Here is a 22,586-nt window from a genome sequence, read left to right on the forward strand (position 1 = left end):
CCTAAACTGTGATCATGTATCTGCAAACTGGCCCATGGGCCATGACCTGGGGATTTACCTGGGCTTTTTTTTAAGTGTGATGTGGTAATCATGAAGTACTATCCAGTTCTCTACTGATTTTCATTGTTATTCTGTTTTATTTGCTTTTACATAGCAGAAAAGGACACCCAGATGCTAACTCAATTTTCTAAATACTAACTTTGCAGTCAATTGATCTGTCCTTAATACGACCCTTTACTCATATACACTGAGGTCCTCAAATTCTGCAAAAACAGTCTTTCATACCATACTGAATGAAGTATCTTGAGTTAGCATGCTCTCTGAATGACTGGTCTTCTCTGTGAAGACCATGCACTAGAAGTATAGTGTTAGCTTTGCCATTTGTTTTTTTTTAACTTGCTCCTGCCAGTTGGATCCCGGTGGTTGAAAGATTGATTGAAGCAGGGTTCGGAGTTCTTCCCTTTTTTCCTGTTTCTTTGAACTGCAACCACTTCATTTTTAAAAAGATGAACTATTGAAAGAAAATCTTCATCTGATATTTTATTCAGTATTCAGTTGTAACAATACTCTTCCAGCTTTTGAGAAAAGATACTTATCAGAAGTTCTTGTTTTTCTGGTATTTTAACAATTACCAAATAAGAAAGTTTATTCAAGTTGATGCAGGAACTCTCGTAGTTAAGGAAACATTTCAAGTATTGTTCAGAGATTCAAGTATGAACAATACACTAAATTACTAGTGTCAGCTACTGGGGGGGGGGGGGGGGGGGGGGGAGAAAAAGTGCAAGGCCCCTGGGATGAGAGTGAAATATTGCTTTTCAAAAACAGAATATTAATGAACCTGGTGAAACAAAGTCCACAGGGAAACTTGGAGGGTGATAGGTTCACTTTGAGCCTTCATTTATTTGTAAAAGTATTTCTTGACAGAAAGAAAAAACAATTTTGTCTCCAGCAATTCAATTGAAGTGTATAAAGTGTGATGTTTAAAGTAACACCCTGAAGACACTGCTTGAGAAGTAGTAGGAAGAACTCTGCTTATGAATATGTTGTACTTATTGCAAAAATGCACATTTATTAATAAGTCAGGTAAACAGCAATGCTAAAGATTAAATCTGTGCAAACTTTGCTTAAAACAAAAAAAAATCCTTAAGTCTTTCCAAACTTGGTGCTAAACCCAGCAGGTAACTTAAGATTTGAAAAATTCTTACTAGTAATAGACTTATCTTGGGAATGTTTATTTGGATAGTTTTTTAAATGCATCTATGCTTTATTTGAAGTAAGTTTATTTTGTGCTACAAACTAAAATCCTCAAAGTAAAATGTTGTTTATGCTGTCAAGCATTTCAGTCCCTGTTGGGCTGCTGATGTCCAAACCCCTCGAGAGTACCAACAGACACCGTATACTCTCCCTGTCCAGTAACCCAAGCAGTCTGGATGAATAGTCCTGTGGGTGCTTGGACTTGTGAATAACTACTTTGGCCAGGCTCAGGAGCAACCCAGTGAGGAGGTCCTGCACCTCTCTGTACTTGATGCTCAATGACCCAAGTGTGGGCCTGAAGTGCAACCAAGAACCTCAACCAAATGGTGAAAATCTGAGAAAATTGCCAAAAAAGTAGGGGGAAAGCAAATCCCAGGACACACACGTTTTGAGATTGGTTGATTCAAACTCAATACTGAGAAGAAGACGTTTAATCTTGTCAGTTAAAATTCTGGAAAACTGTAGTACATCTGGAAGTTTTCTTTTATCTGTTCCACTGAGCTTTAATTTAGTCCCTAGGGGCTTCATAGAGGTGGCACTTGGGTGATAATGTTGCTGTAATTTCGTCAAGACAAATGCTTCAGTGACAGATTGAAATAAACCTAGGGCATCATTCTGGCACATTTAATGATGAGGTGCAATTCCAAGGGCCTTTGTGTCAGATTTAATTAATCTAGCTCAGTGCATTTCAATTACAGATATTGATACAAGTCTATTGATCACCACCTATGTAATTTGTTGCCAGCTAGGTTACGGGTCTTTCTACTTTCTTCTCAGACATTGTGCCTTGGCTGCACATATTTAAAGCTGCAAATGTAACGGACTACTCACAGCTGACCTTTGACCCTTCTCAAAAAGAGCTCATCGTTGGAGCAAAGTAAGGAATATTTTTCCTTTTGTACTTATTGTGGCCTTTGATGGTTTTGGAAGTTGTGATTTTTACATGCTTTGTAATATTCCAATGTGAATGGCCATTTCTTTCAATCCTCAATACAATCAGCTTTGCTTTATTTACTTGACTGCTCTCATCTACCCAGTTCAGTCTTGATTACCTTTTAAGATGTTATAAAAAAAGATAATCTGTGCTGTAAGAGGTTTGGTATTGATTTTTTTCTTTGGAGAATCCATTGCTGTTTAATAGTAATTTTCCACTAATGGCATCAAGTTGTAGCTCTTAAATGAAAGATATGAATATAACAGCCTGACAGGACTTGCTGTGCGTTAATTTGTCTGGGAAGTTGTGCTCACTCATATTCTGCGGATATAGTCCATGTTGCAACCAACTCTGAGGATTTGTGCAGCTTTGGGAGTAGCCCAAAGAAAAATTCCAAATTGCCCAAAGCTGTTAACAACATTTCACGTCTGTTTGCTCTCTGACTAATTGAGGGGCAACTTACCTCAATACGTTCTGCTGTTAATGCTTAGATAGCTGTCCAGCAGCAGCATTGGTCAAACTTTTCAAAGGAAGAAATGTGAATAAAACAAAATAATGTGTGCTTTCTTTTCATTTTAAACATACTAGGTGCCTTAACTGGCCAATATATGCAGTGCTGTTTAAATTATTTTGAAATAATGATATAGCCATGACGTTGTTATAATCAAAGACTTTCTGCAACATTATCAACAATGTAATTTAGGATCCATAATCAAGCTACACATAAAACATTACCAAGAATATGTTAATTAAGATGACATAAAATGCAGTATTCCCATAACATTTAATCTACATGTTTCAGTTTTGTGCAGCTGTTTGAACATCTAGAACATCCTGTGTCAAATAATTAGGAGAGGATCTGGATGAGGCTGAAAACAATCAAACATCCAAAGAACCTGGGACCATAGAGGCCTGCTGATCTTAACACCAGAAGCTCAGTAAAATATTGTCTGTCCTTCCCCCATGGCAACTGGCAAGGGACTTCCCCCAACTGGCAAGGGACTTCCCTGCTGACACACCTGGGGGAATATTAGCCACGGGGACCATAGCTTGGTCCTTGGAGATAATCCTGAGAAATTGGGAGGATGAAAAATATGGCTTTTTGTGTGTGGGAAGCTCTGGTTGACAGGTGAACGTTTGGGGGAGGGCATGAATTGGGGTTGGGGCTGTTTGTAACTGGTCATTAATTGAATCTGGGTGAGAGTTCTTGGGGCTAGGGAGAAATTGTCACTTTAGACCAATTGCACAAGGAGAGCCTGATTTTAAAAATGTTAATAAATAGTTTGCTTCTTCATGATGGATTCATGGATTTCTATTATGCAATGTGTAAACAGACAAAAAATGGTGTTGGTATATTGCAGGATTCAAACCCTGTTCCATATATTTTATTTTGTGGTACCACCCTCCTGCCTATTGTAAAGTTGCTGGTATTGAGCCACAGGAGTTATATGATGGGATAGTGGCATTCATTTTTAGTTCATCTGCTGTTGCTAGCTCTCCAGTTGGAGCTCAAAACTCGAAACTTGATTTCCTTGCCTGTTGTTGATGATCTTTTGTATATCTCTCCAATTTGAATAATTAGCAGTTCTATTTTAAATGATGTTCAAGAGTTTATTTTCTGAGAAGCATTCTATGTTCTAATATTACATTGTGTGAAACAGTCCTTCTAATTTCTTCATTTATTCTTGTAGTAATCCCGAGTCTAATCCTAGTGGATTACCAATCAAAGGAAACAACTTTTCATTAAGTTTCTCAAAACCTTTTCATGATTTTGAAATTTCTACTAGATCCTTCTTAATCTTCTTAGTTCTAATGAAAAGAAACTAATTTTTGAGCTTTTTGTCACAACTATAAACTTTCATTTTTACTATCACTTCAGGAGTCCTTATTTAGATGTTCCATGATATCCTTTCTGGAATGAATTTAGTTGTACACATTATGCTAATTATTGAAGCTATTTGGTGTAAAATGAAGAGTGTTAAACTCTTAGGAACTTCTCTGTGACCCTTGCTCAGAGACGCTCTATAACATATTTTCATGGAACTAGTGTGAGTTGGTATTGGCATTGTATATTGTTCTGATCACATTGAACATCAAATAGGTTACAATCACATAAATCCTTTTTTTCTTTCAGGAACTACCTCTTTAGACTAAAACAGGAGGATCTGACTTTAATCCAGGTGCGTGAATTCCTTTTGTACTTGTTACAACAGAGAACTTCTGCTGTGAAATTAAATTGGTACCAGGTGTTATATAGTGCATGTTCAAGAGTTTCAAAGATTAGCATCTGCTTCCTGATTCTGATCTCCAAATGGAATTGGGTATATTACCAGACCAATCCAAATAGTTTAAGACAACAGAATTTTTGATTAACATGCAATTTTGAGACTTGAGTGCAGCTGTTCAGTCTCATTACGGTGACACTAATGGTTGCAGTAAAGAGACCGCGTTTCCTTTTTGTTTTATGGTAGAATCTGTCTGAATGATCTTAATTGCATTTGGATGTGTAAGGATTTGTGTATAAGAACATAGGGGAAGCAATACCCACTCCCATTGGACAGAAGATACAAAAGCCTGAAAGCATGTAACATCAGGCTCAAGGACAGCTTCTATCCCACTGTTATAAGACTATTGAATGGTTCTCTTGTACGATAAAATGAACTCCTGACCTCTCAATCTACCTTATCATGGCCTTGCTCATTATTGTCTATCTGCCTGCAATGCACTTTAACTGCAACACTTTATTCTGCATTCTGTAATTGCTTCTCTCTTGTACTAACCTTAATATGAATGTGATGAAATGATCTCTATGGATGGCATGCAAAACAAAGTTTTTCACTGTACCTCAGTAAATGTGACAATAATAAACCAATTTACAAATTTAGAGACACTTGAACCTACTCCATAATTCAGTAAGATCATAGAGAGATACAGCATGGAAACAGTCCCTATTGCCCACCAAATACTCACTGACAATCAACCACCTATTAAGGCTGATTGGATCTTAGCTCCACTTTTCTTGCCAGTTCTGCATAACCCTTGACTCACCGTGGACCAAAAATCTGTCTTAGCCTTGAATGCATTCATTGGTTTGACCTTTACAGCTCTCTGGGGTAGAGAAATCCAAGATTTTTGATCTTTTGGTAAATGATATTTCTCCTTATTTTCATCTTAAATGGGTGACCACTTATTCTGAAACTGTGCTCCTCAGTTTTAGATGCCACTACAAGGCAAAAGATCATCTTGGCATCTAACTTGTCGTAGTCCTTGAGTATGGGTCCCATTTGTTCAATCTTTTCTCATGAGACAAGCCTTTCATTTCTAAAGGTCCCAGGAGTACATTAGCATGGCTTTATTATTTTCAGTTACAGAGGCAATGTTTTTCTTCATCTTTGTTTCATCATTTTAAACCTTTATGTGAATTAAAGAGCAGTGCCATATCAGCTAAAATGTTTATTGTAGTCAATGGCAATGCTTCTAAAGCATCTATCCAATAGGTGGCAGGGTTCCTTCCACAAACATTCCTTTACCTAGAGCAATACAGACAAAATTGCAGAAAAAAATCATTCCATACCAATGACTGTGTTACTATACATCAGTATTATATCAATTGCCATGTTGATAGAAGCATTTGTTTTAAAAAATGAAGAAAAATACACTAAATTTCAATTTGTTCTACATGACCACAGGCCAAAATGATATGGGATGAGTGAACACAGACCAAATTAACTTGGGACCATTCTTGCCTGTATGACTAAATACAACAAAATATAAAATACTTATTCATCAAAGGAACAGAGGAGATAAATGCCCATTTCCTGCATCAGAGCTAGTAAGGAATTCAATTTGTAACATTAAGTGTTGTTTGATAGACTTTAGTTTTATATCACAATATGTGTTGCTTTTTTGCTCACCTAAATCAATATTTGATGCATTGGAATAATTTTCTGTGGATGACTTATTGCACAAAAGCTCAGATACTTTATTTCAACTTAACAACTATTGAAACCTTGAAAGCCTAGAGATGGATAGTTAAAAGGAGCAGGAGAATGGAAGTTGGTAATTCTAAGTAAGAGGCTGAGAGATTTTCTGTATACCTCTGCACCCACCACTGCTCCCGACACCTGACACCTGACTCCTGAAACTTGATTGTTGAAGCCCAAACTCTCTGTCAACTGTATGAATGAATCAGGGCAGAACTGATAGTAAGAGTTGTGTAACAGCAACACACTTCATGAGATTCAATAGGATGTGTGTTCACTGCATTAAAACAAACCTTCAAACTAAGCTCCTTGGACTTGAGGGGTGATTTTTTAAAAAATTGTGCCTACCTAGCAGGAATAGGGCAGTTAAAATCAGTGTGGAGGACCTGCCATTCTATTTCCATTTTAATTGTTTTATTTTCCTCACTGGCTGAGCTAGGGGATTCATGAATAAATGTAAGAGTTGAGTCCAGCAATAAAATTAGGGCATCAACATCATTTTAATATAAAAGCAGGGAAATCTTACCCAGTGTCCAACTTTGCAGCAGAGCCGAGCCAGATTGTACTCCAAGAATCATTAAAGCAATAATTAAAGGAGGGGTAATTGATCTCTTCTACCTTACCCACGGAAAGGTCTCGCTGCTTATCATGGATGCCTTATTGCCATTTGCACCTGAATGGAGGAAGTGGAGTAACAACTTCGGTCTTAGCGAGCAATGGATGAGCTTGTTAGAGAATAGTAGGTGAAGGGGTTTGGGGCTGAGTATACCTCACTTGGCATGTGTTTCTGGGAATGAGTGCTAATGGGTCATTTTGTACTGCTTTCCCATTCAGTGAGTGCCATTGCTGTAATGTCCTCTCATTAACTGGTAAGTTTTGATAAGTGTTTATTGCTAACATTCTCTAAGCCTCCCCCAGTGGCCTCAGCAAAGCTGAAGGAAGCACATGTTTAGCTGCTTGTAGTCAGTAACTTCTGACTGCTTGAACCTCCATGGGCCTGGCTACCAGCTGCTGAACCTCTGCTTTTGCCAGAATGGTTTGGGGCAGCTGACCTGTTGGACTGATCTCGGGAGATAATGATGGAATAAACAATCTGGCTGCCTGAGGAAAGCAGCACATACCACTCTTACAATGTCACCGTCACTCACATGTGGCTGGGGTTTGTCACTTCTTCGGAAGATGAGTCACTACTTGAAATCTCCAATCTACTTGGTCCATTCTCTTTCCCCTCCCCTGCCCTCATGATCTGCTGATCACCCACACCTTCCTCTCTCTGGTTCCCCACCTCTTTCCCTTTATTCAATGGTCCACTGTCCTCTCCTATCAGATTCCATCTTCTTCAGCCCTTTGCCTCTTCCACCTATCACCTCTCAGCTTCTCCATCCCCTTACCCCACCGACCTATCTTCCCCCCTCACCTGGATTCACCTATCACCTGCCAGCTCGTACTCCTCCCCCTTCCTCCACCCTTTTATTCTGGCTTCTGCCCTCTTTCCAGACCTGATGAAGGGTCTCGGCCTGAAAATGTTCATTTCCCTCCATAGATGCTGCCTGACCTGCTGAATTCCTTCAGTATTTTTTGTCGCTCCAGCATCTGCATTTTTTCTTGTGTCCCTACTTAGTCCATCTGTCTGTCATTGGTGGACTACTGTCTTTCCAAGTTTGAGCACAGCTCTTGTGTGTTTGGGGAATGGAAGGTGAAGTGGTGGGGCAGCAAGAGAGATGACATCTCTGGCAGATGATTGATGACCAAATGTAGGTTTCTACCAAGGCTGCCCAGTCACAATGTTGCTGGAGGTAGTCACATTGAATCTATTCAATATGATTCCACACAAACTCCACACTTTCCGCTCTGGTGCTAAAACTCTTTAGTTGGCTTCCAGTATATTGTATGTCTGATAATGAGAGGCCAGTGTTTCTCCTTTCTCTTTTCCTGGTTGAACCCCTAAGTCTTTGTGTTGTTTCTGCTCATCTGAGCTGAGAGGAGGCATTGCCTTCCAATGAGGAGGATCTTGGGCTTTCCCTATCATTCACTCCAAATGTAGCAACCTCCTTACTGTGGTGTGCTTGGTAGTTACAGAATGCATGATGGTGCATCATTGCAATAATAGCACTCCTCTGTGTGTAAATCGGAGGTTAGCTCAAGTGGAATTGGCACATGGTGAGATATCAGACTTGAACGGCCAATAGGGAGAGCCGGGAGAAAGGTAAAGCCAGATGCCAAGTCACCAAAAGGCAAGTTTGCACACTGTTTCTACTGCAGATGAGGACTTTGATGGGACAGTCTACTGAAGACGACAAAGTGTTTGGTGTATTGAGAAGTTTGTCTGAAAGCCTGCCTGCAATGTGAAGGAGAAAGTTACACAGACTTTTAAAGCACTTGAAGCCCATACTTCCAGCCTGTAAGTGGTGAAGCACTCCATTAATGTATGGGTGACTCGGTTATAATGAAGTGTTTGAAGGCCCAATGTCACCGTTTCAATTGCAACATCAGAATTAAAAGCCCAAAGTCAGAGTTTGCAAGGTGCAGCATGTAACAGCAACCTACCAATCAGTTCCCCAACAGATTTTAGATGGTTGAATCAGTGGCCTGATTGGTTAATGGGTTGGATGAGGAGAATGTGTGTGTTGTCTCCTCTCAGGATCACAACGTTTGTAATCATACCACTCTCCCTCCGCTGTGTGTTTTGTAAAATTTTCTATCATTTGATAAGTGCCCAATTAATAATCCACAGCTGAATAAACACAAAATTGAATTAGGGGAAAAATGCCTGAAGCATGGAAGATTTGTTTCAATGAGGTCTTAAATGTTCTTCAATTTTAACAATGGAAAATGGACTACGGAGTTACACTTCCAGCCTTTGATCTCTTATCTTGGGTTAGCATATTATTTAGTTGAGAAATCGACTGCCCTTCTGTGTGCTGCTGATGTTGCTCTGCATAATATAATTTCTAGTCTGCACTCTCCATTTTTCTAGTCATGTGCTTACAATCAGTGCAGTTTCACTGATCAATGTTCTTAAAGAAATTACACATGGTCTTAGTCTTGAATTCCCTATGCATCTAAGGGGTTTGTTATGGCCAAAAACAACAGCCACTACTGTCTTTGCAGGCAATTTTATTATGATCTTGTGAGATGTTGGACTTATCAATAATATGATACATCTTGTCACTTTCTGAGTTAGTGTTGTTGCACATAAAATTGAATTTGTCTGGAATTTTAGCATTTTGAATAATGTAATTATTTAAAGCAGCATTATAAAAGGCAGCTTGAATGGAATTTAAGTATTTTAGTAGCTGATAATTAGGCTCATAGTTGCAATGTTTAATGATAGCAAAACTTTCCATCATTAGTCAGGGCATTGAATACAAGAGCAAGAACGTTATGCTCCAACTTTATAAAATGTTGGTCGGACCTCAGCTGGAATGCTATGCACAGTTCTGGTCAGCACACTATAGGAGAGATGTGATAGCACTGGAGAGGATGCAGAAGAGATTTGCCAGGATGTTGCCCTAGGATGGAGTCTTTCAGTTATGAGAAAAGACCAGAGTGGTTAGGTCTGTTTTTCCCTGGAGTGGAGGAGGTTAAGAGGGGACACGATTGAGGTATGTAAAATTGAGTTATAGAAATGATAGACTGTGGGGAAACCTTTTCCAGATATTAGAGATAGATAAAACTGGAGGGCATAGATTTAGGGTTGGGTGTAAAAGGTGTAGAGAGAATCTGAGGGGGACCTTTTTCACCCAGAGAATGGCAGGTACTTGGAATGCACTGCCTGAGAGAGTGGTGGAAGCAGAGTTGCTTACAGTACTTGTGAAGTGTCTAGGTGAGCACGTGATCACCCAGGCATTGAAGGCTACGGGCCAAGTGCTAGAAGATGGGATTAACACGGATGGGTGCCCACTGGTTTTTGTAAACATGGTGGGCCGAATGGCCTGCTTCCATGCTGCATGACTCTGACTCTATCAATTAAATTATAGCCAGAAGCATCCATTTAAAAAATCAGATAAATATAATTTGATAATTACTAATTTTAAAAGTAAAATTAAATATTACCTTAATCACATTTCATTGCTATTTTGTATAATTATATGTGTTTTCTCAACTAAAACTAGTGTGGAGGAGGGAAAATACTTCTGATTTAAAGCAATATGTGAAAAAATAGACAGTTATTCCTTAAGTATTTTGAAATCGAGTCTGAAAATCCCCCTCTGAGCTATTAAAATAATCATTCTATCCCAACTATTTTGAAGGGTGTCATATTTGGAGCAGATGTGTAGTCAGTCCTCAGTTGCTCAACCAATGGTGTATGCGCTGCAAGAGAAATATTCTATCCAGTATATGGATTATTCCGAACTGCCCTCTGAAAGGGCATAGGAAGCCATTCAGTTCAAGGGGTTAGGGATGGTCGACAAATGCTGCCTTGCCAACGAAATGCAATATCCATGAATGGATTAAAACTAATACACAATTGGTGTACATATTTTCAGAAAGTTACAGAAAGTTTAATATTTGCTCTTGAGTTGAAGTTATGACCTAAGAACTGTTTATTCGGTTGAGTTGTTAGTGGAGAGATTTACATGAAAAATGAAGTTTAGTTCAATCCTTGGAATGGGATTTGCATTGTTGTACTTGTAGAGCATGAAGTGCTGTAAGTGATATTAATAGTGTAAACAAATGTTTATAGTGTGAGCCTCCAACACTCTGGGAGGATGGAAATTGAAATGAATTACCATTTCTATTTTGCAGTTATTTATGTTGCATTTTGGATGCTTCTACAACAAAACTAATAAAGTCTTTCCCGTAGGGACAATTTATTACATTCAGTGCAGAACTGCTGCCGTTCCATTGCAAAAAAAATTACACCAGACAATAGATGGGGTTAGAAGTTATAAAATGTCTGCACCTTTGTAACTAACTTCCACCCTGCTGTCAAATTCAATTGGACCATTTCTGTAACTTCTCTCCCTTTTCTAGATCTCTCTGCCTCCATCTCAGGAGACAAATTATCCACTGACATTTACTATAAACCTATTGGCTTCCATAGCTACTCAGACTACACCTCTTCCCACCCTGTCCCTGTAAGGATGCCATTCCTTTCTCCCAATTTCTGTCTCTGAAGCATTTGCTCTCAAGATGAGGCCTTCTATTCCAGGACATCTGAAATGTCCACCTCCTTCAGGAAACATGGTTTCCCTTCTACTGTGGTTGATGGAGCCCTCACTCGCATTTCCTCCATTTCCTGGACTTATGCTCTCACCCTACCTCGCTCTCGACAGAAAAGAGATGAAGTGCCCCTAGTCCTCGTTTTTCACCCTCCCAGCCCCTGCATCCAGCATATCATCCTTCATCGTTTCTGCCAGCTGCAATGAAATCCCACTACCAGCTACAACTTCTCCTCCCCACCCCTTTCTGCCTTCCACAGAGACCACTTCCTCTGACTCCCTGGTCTGCTCATCCCTTCCCACCCACCCCTCTCCTTACCCCTGCAACTGCAAGGGGTGTAACACTTCTCCCCACACCACCTCCCTCACCACCATCTAGGGACATAAACAGCCCTTCCACGCAAGGCAAAGATTCACGTGCACCTCTTCCAACCTCGTCTACTGCATTCAGTGCTTCTGGTCTGGCCTCCTCTACATTTGCGTAACCAAGCACAGACTAGGGAACTGATTGGCAGAACATCTGTGCTCTGTCCACAATGGCCATCCCGAGCTCTCATTTGTATGCCATTTCAATTCCCTTTCCAAATCCAACAATGGCCTGTCCTTCCTCGGCCTTCTCCACTGCCAAGGTGAGGCCCAGCGCAAACTAGAGGAACAACACCTCATTCTTCAACCCAATGGTATGAACATTGAATTTTCCAATTTCAGGTAACCCTCAACTCTGGTTTACCCCCAACCCCCCATGCTCTCTCTGTCTCTCCTTCCAATCCTTTTACGGTCCCCCTATTTTTGTCTCCTTTCCCACAACCCCTAGCTGGTTCCATCCACCTACTAAGCACACTTTTCCCTGTCCTCCCTCCCCTCCTGCCCCCCCGCCCCCTGGTTCTGCCTTTTACCTTTCCCCCTAATGGTTCCCATTATCACCTTCCTTAATAAGCAGACTTCAGCAGCTGTCTCCACTTTCACCCTCCCCAAACGACTCCTGTCTCCATCTTCCTTTTTTTTCTGTTTGCCTCCATCTATCATGTCTCCCAGCTCCACCCATCCCCCTCCCCTACCTGGCTTGATCTGCCCATCAACCTTTAACACCCCCTATTTCAACCCCCAATCCACCAATCACCTCTGTCCCATGCTGCACCATTTCCCCTCTCCTCTTTATACAGGGTATCTCCCCTCTCAGTCCTAGTGCAGTGTTTTGACCTGAAATGTTGACAATTCCTTTCTGCCCACAGATGTTGTTTGACTTGCTGAGTTTCTCCAGCAGATTCATTGTTGCTCCAGATTACAGCTCTTGTGTCTCCATGAAATGTATGCAAGTGTAGTAATCTTCTCAGAATTAATTCAGTTGTGATTGTCTGGATTGATGGGTGGAGGCAGGAATGAAAGAAGTTTACAGGATTACCATCTTAACCAAACTTTTACTCTGTAGCTTTGCATCAAAATGACATTTCAAAAGTAGTAAAATAAGAAATGCATCAACTTCTGATCCTTGCAAATAATAATCATTGTAAATAAAGGGTATTATTAAGTGGTTATAATTAACATTACTAAGTGTGCAGTTGTATCTATTCAAATGTACTCTTGGTTGTAATTAGCCTGGTCTGCATTCATGACTGCATGTCTAATCAGGAGGTTGAATAGAAACCCAAATCACACAAACTTCAGACAAGGGGTAGGTTTGGAGAGAGGAGCAACAAAATATAGGTGTTATATGGTATATGTTGGCTCCACTTTTGTTTCTATTCTGACGGTAATCTTAAAACATTGACAAAGCATAGTAGTACATGGGCAAGGACAAAGTCATACCTTCATACTGAATTTGTATGATTTTGACAAAGAAGAGAAAGAGGTTGCCTACCAGAAGGCTTACACTGCTAGAAAGATATAGGAACCTGAAAGTGATATGATCAGCTTCAGCTTCAGAAATATTGCTGTATTTTTGTTGTATTGCATAGCTGGAAGTGAACTGTCAGCATGTTATTGAAAGGCAATTTCTGCTGCCAATTACTTTCTATGTATTCAGTAATTCAAACAGCTGCTGAGTCCACAGGGTAGCCACTTCCAGCAGTCACTGGAGTGCTGCCATTTCAATTTGTACAGAATACATTGTACCACAGGCCATATTCTGTACAGCCCAGCAATCTTTTCATAAGACTCTGTGCACAGTAGCTGTAGTAAATCTGCCTTGTCAGATTGGGACCAAATTCCAGTACAGAAAGCTGATGAGCTCACAATGCTTCGGCAAAAAAAACCTTACATTTGATGTATTCTTAATCATCTCAATAAAATTACTCACTGAAATATTTGTTGGCTTTTTTTGGTAAGCCTCACAGCCACTTCAATAAGTAGTCTGCGTTTTTGTTCCCTTCCTGTAAAGTGTGAAGAATCTTTTTTGAATTTTTGTTGTACAATGTTTCATTTAAAGATGGTGATAATCTACATTTAGTCAAGAACTGCCTTCCACTGAAACCATTATTCCTACGAGAAACTATAACCTCAAATAAAGAAAAATGTTCCCTTTTTGAACTTCTGAAAGTTGACTTTTCCCCTCCTGTTGAGAAGTGGTTGTCTGGACAACAGGCAGTCTCCCACACTGTATGCAAATAGCTATTCTTGTGCAAACCTAGAGAGTGAAAGTCAGAGGATTGGAGGTGACACCTACTGAAAACCCTTCTAGTTGTATTTTCTAGTATGGGGTCACTGAATAGTGGAGTTCTTAAAATTCAATTAAACAGCCTCAGAAATGGCAATATTTTTTTCTAAGAAGGAATATATTGAAAGGCCCTGAATTTCTGCAGTGCTTATTGCAATTTGCTCTTCAAACTGGGAGACAACCACAATGCATGAAAAATGACATTAATGCCCTCCTGTGCTATTTTTATGGGGTATCTTCTGATTTTGCTGCCAAACAGCTGCTGGGGCATTAGGAGAAAGCCACAGAAACAAAGGGCCAGCATATCTTGAGATCTGGGTGTACTGCTAAATCATCCAAGTAAGGTTTCTTTAAGTATTGTAATCACTACGTTTAAACTCAAATATTGTATGACACATTACGTTTGAGGCCCAGACATTCCTTTGTACAACTCCAAAAGAAATGGTGCTCTGTCCCTGACAATCAGCTTACCCCAAAATGGAGCCAGACAGTGCTCATTTCTAGGTGCTTGTCAGAAATTTTAAGACTTGATTTTTTTTTGGTAGGATTTTCATTTCAACAAATGGATTTTTCCAACGTAAAACTCTCTGAAATGACTCCAACTGTAGTGCAATACCCACAATTAATTTTCAGTGTGATTTTTTTTTTTTCTGGCCTTACTGGCCTGAAAAACTTCAGTAATGGAATAACCAGGTTTTAGTAATTCCATTTCCTCTGAAACTCTGCTATTTTAAAGGGTCAGCTCTCTGTTGTGAGATTTGTGACCTCAAATGTAGCTTGCGTGTGCCTGACCTGCTTTGCCTATGGAGGTTGGAGCCACAGCCATTCTCAACCTCCAGGCCTTGGGATCATTCCACCCTGTTGCTGCTGTTCATTTCTGCCAGATCTCATAGTTTGCTGCTCACTGCATGGGGATCTTCCAAATTCCATAATTCAGACAGAATGCTTTGTGTGTTTTTCCGTTCAGCTCACAGGAGGAAGAGGAAACAGAAGCCATTGGGATTCCCTGCATTGCAGGATTTCCCATTGATAGATTGTGTTAATGCAGTCCCCTTGCAGAGATATCCCAGTCTGTAACCTTGGGTTACAAGGGGAATAGTAAAAGTGAAGTAGGCATATCTTGGTGGGAAATGGACAGTCGATATTTTGGGTCTAGATCTGAAATAGTGACTGTCCATTTCCCTCCACAGATGGTGCCTGACCCACTGAGTTCTTCTAGCATCTGTAGTCTCTTGTATCTCCAGGCATATCTTTAGTGTCTATTTGACACTTGGTACAATGAATGTTCCAGGCTAGCCTTTCACTCTTTCCATATGCTGGTTCCATGAAGTGGAAACATAATCATTGAAAATTCTTTTTCAAAAGAAAATGCTTTTTTTTCATGGCTTTGGGCTACGTGATTTTTTTTTAAATGTGAGAGATGTCCAAAAGACCCTAAAACAAAAGAGATATTAAGTGATCTCTCCATGCAATACTTAAATCCATTTTCTGTGTAGGAACTAAAGAACAACTTTTTGTAATACATGTTTATTGATGTCAGTCAATGAAGCCTCTGTGAAAACAATATTGAGCCAATAAATTGCATTTTTATGCATATATCTGGGAAATTTAAATCAGTGGAATTATTCTTCACAATACAATAGCTTCTGATGAGAATACTTTTTCTTGGGTCAGCATATATTCCATGTAGGCTCCGAGAAATGTCATACATCATAGACAGTGCCAATAACCCACCAACTCTGTGGTTCTGAGATAGCCGATACAGCCAATAAAGGAATAATACATTCTGCCACAGCTGGGGCAGAAGGTATCTGATGGAATGGTGAGTGAGGTGGTGTGCTCCTTTTGCCAGTTCAACTATTATCATAGAACAGTACAGCACAATACAGGCCCTTCGGCCCACAATGTTGTGCCGACCTTTAAACCTCGCCTAAGACTATCTAACCCCTTCCTCCCACATATCCCTCTATTTTAAATTCCTCCATATACTTATCTAACAATCTCTTGAATTTGACCAATGTACCTGCCTCCACCACCACCCCAGGCAGTGCATTCCATGCCCCAACCACTCTCTGGGTAAAAAAACCTTCCTCTGATATCTCCCTTGAACTTCCCACCCATTACTTTAAAGCCATGCCCTCTTGTATTGAGCATTGGTGCCCTGGAAAAGAGGCACTGGCTGTCTATCTATTCCTCTTAATATTTTGTACACCTCTATCATTTCTCCTTTCATCCTTCTTCTCTCCAAAGAGTAAAGCCCTAGCTCCCTTAGTCTCTCCTCATAATGCATACTCTCTAAACCAGGCAGCATCCTGGTAAATCTCCACTGCGCCCTTTCCAACGCTTCCACATCCTTCCTATAATGAGGTGACCAGAACTGGACACAGTACTCCAAGTGTGGTCTAACCAGAGTTTTGTAGAGTTACATCATTACCTCATGGCTCTTAAACTCGATCCCCCGACTTATGAAAGCTAACATCCCATAAGCTTTCTTAACTACCCTATCCACCTGTGAGGCAACTTTCAGTGATCTGTGGATATGAACCCCCAGATCCCTCTGCTCCTCTACGCTCCGCAGAATCCTGCTGTTAACTTTGTACTCCGCCTTGGAGTTTGTCCTTCCAAAGTGTACCGCCTCGCACTTCTCCAGATTGAATGCCACCTGACACTTCTTAGCCAGCTTTGTGTCCTTTCAATGTCCCTCTGCAACCTTCAACAATCGTCCACACTATCCACTATTGAGGGTGACTGTGTTTCTGGACTGTAACGGTATAAGTTGAACAGTTTCTCATTTGTCCTGTAGATTAGCTTCACTGTAGCAGAGATCTTGTTGGAGGTGAGATGCAGCATTGTGGTAAGAAAACTTGAAGAATGTCTTGGGGCCTTGAAGCCTTTTGCTCAACAACAGGCCTTCACTGAGATTGGAAGTGTTGTAGACCCATTGGTTTGTATCATGGCATGCATCAAATCATGAAACAAATGTAAGTTGGAGATGAATTTCTGCGGGGCTGAGGAAGATTCTCAACAAGAACACAATGCATTCTGAGGAATGCATTCAATTTTTGGATGTGGTCTTAATTGTAACTTTATGGTATGTTCCCCTTCAGAAAGTGGAATGGTCTTCGGATGAGATGACAAAACGAAGCTGCTTCAGCAAAGGCAAAACTGAGGTACGCGGTAATTGTTCTTCCAGAAATAAGGTAGTGTTCTGCCTCATAAGGCTTGGACTGCACCCTTGCTTAGGTTTTTCTGAGCAGTGATGCAAACAAATGCCCTCAGTAGAAGAGTCGCAGAAATTGTAATCATAGAAAATAGAACATAGAACAGTACAGCACAGGAACAGGCCCTTTGGTGCAAGATATCCATGCTGATCATGGTGCCAATTGAAACTAATCTCATCTGACTGGACATGGTCTAGATACCTCCATTCCCTGCCTGTTCATGCGCCTGTCTAAATGCCTCTTATGTCTTGTTTGAGGTATATTTGGAAAGAGCTGATGAAGTATTTAAACCAATGAATACCAATCATTTTGTGCTTGTAACCAATATCCAGAATTTCAATATTAAAAATGTACATCACTGCCTGTTGCTGGATATACATTCTGCATGGCTTTTTAATGTACAAACGTGATAATTAGGTTAGAAGATGAGAAGTGACTCTGTTTCTAATAAAATCAATATTCCCACAATCATTTATTGGTTAAATATCTTAGCTATTTAACTCGTTATTACTAATTTGTGTTCTATATAATGGACGATGGTATTATTCTTCCACATCCTCCTACTTTTAATTTCCTCATAATTTTGGATGTTGGACTTGATTTATTATTTTGTGATGGAATTTCTCTGATACAAAATGATATAATACTCAAAGGGCCAGGCTTAGGTGTATATTCCTGCATATATTCAGCTTTATATTAAAAGCTATTTATTTAAATTCGGCATTTCCCAGATTTAAATAGTTTGACTGGAGAGCATTGACCCTGACAGGGGTGAAGATAAGCTTTTATCATCTGACCGAGGAAAGAAAAGCTGCTGTTTATTTCAGGAAAAGTGCATAACTGCATATTTGACTTGTTGAGTCTTTCCTCTTCTTTTGAGTCAGTCTTATTATTGTCCTAAATTACTTGTGAGAATTGGAATGAGCCCTGATTACTGTCCATTCACTTCCATTATATAAAGCACCATAGAAAACTCAATACAAGCCAGCGCATTCACTGAATGACATCAAAATTGCAGTGAATATGCCAGCTACCTCAAGATAGGCTTGTTAAGATTCAGTCAGTACCAATAATTGAGGTATAATTCTTTCAGAAGATTAAATTGCTTTGTGATGATCTTTTGTGTTTGGCTGAATCTGTTATTATAGACAATTGGAATAAAATTGCATTGAAGTTTCCCAGTTGTGATTTTGCTAAAGCTACAGTGTCATTGCAGGAGGAATGTCAAAATTACATTCGGGTCCTCCTTATCAACAGAAACACCATCTTCACCTGTGGAACGAATGCATTTACTCCCATATGTACTAATCGGACGGTAATTACAATCAATTCATTTTTTTTGCATGTTTAATTAGACATAATATAATTGGACTCAACTAAGGGATCTCAGATGTAAGATTTGGACTAGTTCTTGTTTAGAAGCTGCAGCTGTTGGTTCCATTCTCTGTGAGGCTCATGCGAGCAAGGAATTTTATTGCACCCTGGTGTATATGACAATAAACTAATCTGAATCTAAAATGGGATCCAATGTGCATCTTTGACCTGAGTCAAGCCAGACACCATTTTAATGAATGCATTAGTGTGCATATGACACTAGTGTCCTATGGCACATGGCAAGAAAAGCTGCTGAATGAAGGAAGAGGACAAGGAAGACTAAGGCTGTTAGCAGGAGCCTATGTGTACTTGGTGTCCTTGGGGATTAATTTCTCTCTGAGGAACGCTGGCCAAGAAATTCTTTGGCACCAGCTATAGTGCATTAAACAGTTACTTTGCAGTAGGCTCATGAATGTTTTCGGCATGAGGCCACTGTGTGGAAATCCATTGGAGATTGAGGTCCGTGACTTTGGGTAGTATCAGACCTTTCCTTTGTGCATTGCACCACTGCAGAGTACATAGAAAATCCAGTGAGTCTGGGTCAGCAGCTGGGGTTCACAGGTTAGTGTGATGAAGGGATAACCTACGATTATTGGTTGAAGCCATGAGTTGCTGAGTTAGAGTGCCTTTGATTGGAGAGGTAATGGATCATTGGGTGTGTGATGAGTGTTGTTGGGTGAAAGACCAAACTTTAGTTATCTAAGCTAGATTCCCAGTGATAGCCTGGGACTTGCTCAGGAGCTTGGGAGCAGACCTCTGAGGAGCTGAGCTTACGGATGACGTGGCTGCTTCAACATGAATAAAAATGCTGGAAGTGATATCCAGACAGGGATTGCATGGAGTCATAGAGTTATACAGCATAGAAACAGGCCCTTTGGCCCAACTTGTCCATGCTGACCATGGTGCCCACTAAGCTAGTCCCATTTGCCTGTGTTTGTCCCATATCCCTCTAAACACCTCCTATCCATGTACTTATCCAAGTGTCTTTTAAATATGCCTTAACCACTTCCTCTGGCAGCTCATTCCACATACACACCACCCTCTGCATGAAGAAGTTGCCCCTTAGGTCCCTTTTAAATCTTTCACCTCTCATCTTAAACTCATGCCATCTAATGTTTAGTTCCCTTACCCTGGGGGGAAAAAAAATTATGTGCATTCACCCTATCTATATGACTCGTGATTTTATCTACCTCTATAAAGTCATGCCTCAATCTCCTATGTTCCAAGGAATAAAGACCTAGCCTACCCAACCTCTCCCTATAACTCAGGCCCTTGAGTCCTGACAACATCCTTGTAAATTTTCTCCGCACTCTTTTAAGTTTAATGATGTCTTTCCTATAACAGGGCGACCAAAATTGTACATAGTGCTCCAAGTGCAGTCTCATCAACATCTTGTACAACTGCAACATAACGTACTGACTCCTATACTCAATGCCCTGACTGATGAAGGCCAGCGTGCCAAACACCACCTTCACCACCCTGTGTGTGACGCTGCTTTCGACAAACTATTTACTTGTACTCCTAGGTCCCTATGTTCCACACACTCCCCAGGGCCTGACCATTCACTGTACAAGTCCTACCCTGGTTGACTTCCCAATGTGCAACACTTCACACTTATCTGAATTGAAAGCCATTTGCCAGCCCCCCAGTCCACTTACCTAGCCGATCAAGATTCCCCTGTAATTTTTGATAATCTTCTTCACTGTCTAAAATACCACCAACTTTAGTATCATCTGCAAACTTACTAACCATGCTTTGTACATTCATATCCAAATTGTTTATATAAATAATGAACAACAAAGGTCCTGGCAGACCACTAGTTGCAGGTTCCAGTTGGAGAACCAACCTTCAACCATAACTCTCTGCTTCCTACTGTCGAGTCAATTACGAATCCAATTAGCTATCTCTGCCTAGAACCCATGCAATCTAATCTTCCAGACTAGCCTGCCATGCAGGACCTTGTTAAAGGCCTTGTTAAAATCCATGTAGGCAGCGCCCGCTGCCCTATCCTTATCTATCCTCTTGGTTACCTCTTTGAAAAACTTTTATGGATTTGTTGGACACTATTTTCCACCATGTTGTTAGATACTGTTGGAAGCATGCAGGGTCTTTCAAGGCTACAGATGGTGGCAATTTAGTTGACGGCATATGGTCTTGTAACGATATAGGAGGGAAGCTGAAATAATTTATGGATTCATAGAACTTCTGAGATTCAGTTATTACTTGTGTGTGTTATGGAAAAATTCACAAAACATGTGAAACTATAATAGCGCTTATATTCTTAGGGCTCAGGAGGTTGGAAAACAAGATTTTTCCATGCTGTGGGCTAGGAATACGAGGTAGCAGTCAGTTAGCCTGGAATCTGCCCCATTTATAACGTCCTGATAAATTCTACTTCTGGCACCCTTAGGTGAATTATTTTCCACTACCTCTACATCAGTGTGGTGTATCGGCCTTGGTGGCTGTTGTTAAATGTTCCTACGTAGTAGGAGCTGCATGTTGAACCTTGTTTCTGAAATTCAGTTCCATTGTCTTCAATGAAGTCAAATTTCCAAAATGGAGCACAATGTGCAACTGCTATTGTTTCTGGATGTTTAGCATGTGCAATCAAGGAAGAATTTCTGTAGAGTCTGAGTGAGTTCCCAGCTTCTCCAGCATAGATGAGCAGCTTAAGTTTCATAAAATGGATATTACTCTGTGAAGGAAGAGGATATAGCAGTGAATTTGTTACACAAGACTTAAGTACCAGACTACTGTGTGCTTGATGAAACTGCTATTCTGGGATTATATTTACTTCAGACAGTAAATGGATAAACACAGCTTCTGGGATAGTTTCACATTTAGAAAGCTAGCCACTCCATTAGGAGTATATAAGAATTTCTTTTAAGTTTAGTGGATGATTTTTTTTGGTGAATAGCTTTGTTATCCTTTACCTAAAATTCCCTCTACTGAAGATCAAAATGAGACCAAGGGATTGGTTATAGGGAACGTCTCTCTTCTGTACCCTGGGTTCATAAGCAGATTGAAAGCAGTGATGAAGTGCTTTCTTTGTCAGATATAAAGACCAACATAAAATTAATATGAATTGCTTCACAACTAAAAATATTTTAAATTATCATTAAGCTGGCACTTTAATTCACGGCACCAATTAGAATGGATAGCTTGGAAGATGAGGTGCAACACTGGTGCATTAATGTACTTCTTATTCACTAAGGGCTAAGTGTTCTCTGCCTTTTCTCAGTGCCTCTAACACATAATGACCCCTTCCTCACCAGAAGTAGTTACACATAATAGAAATTGCAGTTTCAGATTTATTGTATCAGTGTTTCAACTGAGGACCATCACTGAAGATTGCAGCCTTCACATAATTAAGATGTGGTATTTTAAAACCCCCATACATGTAGTCTACTGGGTCACGCCATAATTAACAGATAAAAGCCACTATCTGAGATGACAAACCACATGTGGATGTTCAGGAGCATTACTTTAGCAGTGAGACTTTGCTTGGGATTAAGAATGTGAAATGGTCTCCAATTTTTATTAGGTTTATTAATAGTTTTTTTGGATAATCTTCTCTTTTGTAGCTAACAAACCTGACAGAAGTCCACGATCGCATCAGTGGGATGGCTCGGTGTCCATACAATCCACAGCACAATTCCACTGCTCTGATTACATCTACTGGAGAACTTTATGCTGCCACTGCCATGGACTTCCCAGGGAGAGACCCTGCCATCTACCGCAGTCTGGGAGGGCTTCCTCCACTACGTACTGCTCAGTACAACTCAAAGTGGCTAAATGGTGAGCACTAACTAGGTCAGGGACAGGAATAATTGTGAACATTATTTTATGTATCAAAGTGTCTTTAATTATTTTAAATATGATTAATAATGTTGGTCCTTATTTAAATCAGTGTACAGAGTGGTAGAATATCAGGTTTATTCTGAAAACATAAGCATAAAAGTTGTTACCTGGGCATAATAAATATTGTGTGTCAAGAGTAAT

At 40.1% G+C, this 22,586-nt stretch overlaps 1 protein-coding gene across 5 annotated transcripts in view; it reads left to right on the top strand.

The window, feature by feature from the left end:
- The window catches only part of sema5a (sema domain, seven thrombospondin repeats (type 1 and type 1-like), transmembrane domain (TM) and short cytoplasmic domain, (semaphorin) 5A), a 166,896-nt gene that overhangs the window by 53,477 nt on the left and 90,833 nt on the right, over window positions 1-22,586 (top strand). For all 5 annotated transcript variants that reach the window (XM_052016670.1, XM_052016671.1, XM_052016669.1 and 2 more), the window contains 5 exons: window positions 2,032-2,131; window positions 4,323-4,368; window positions 17,097-17,159; window positions 18,427-18,525; window positions 22,169-22,382. In XM_052016670.1, coding sequence (XP_051872630.1) covers window positions 2,032-2,131; window positions 4,323-4,368; window positions 17,097-17,159; window positions 18,427-18,525; window positions 22,169-22,382 — 522 coding nt within the window. The remainder of the gene's footprint in view (window positions 1-2,031; window positions 2,132-4,322; window positions 4,369-17,096; window positions 17,160-18,426; window positions 18,526-22,168; window positions 22,383-22,586) is intronic.

Source organism: Pristis pectinata, chromosome 5 (assembly GCF_009764475.1).
Source record: "Pristis pectinata isolate sPriPec2 chromosome 5, sPriPec2.1.pri, whole genome shotgun sequence".
Classification (NCBI taxonomy): Eukaryota; Metazoa; Chordata; class Chondrichthyes; order Rhinopristiformes; family Pristidae; genus Pristis; species Pristis pectinata.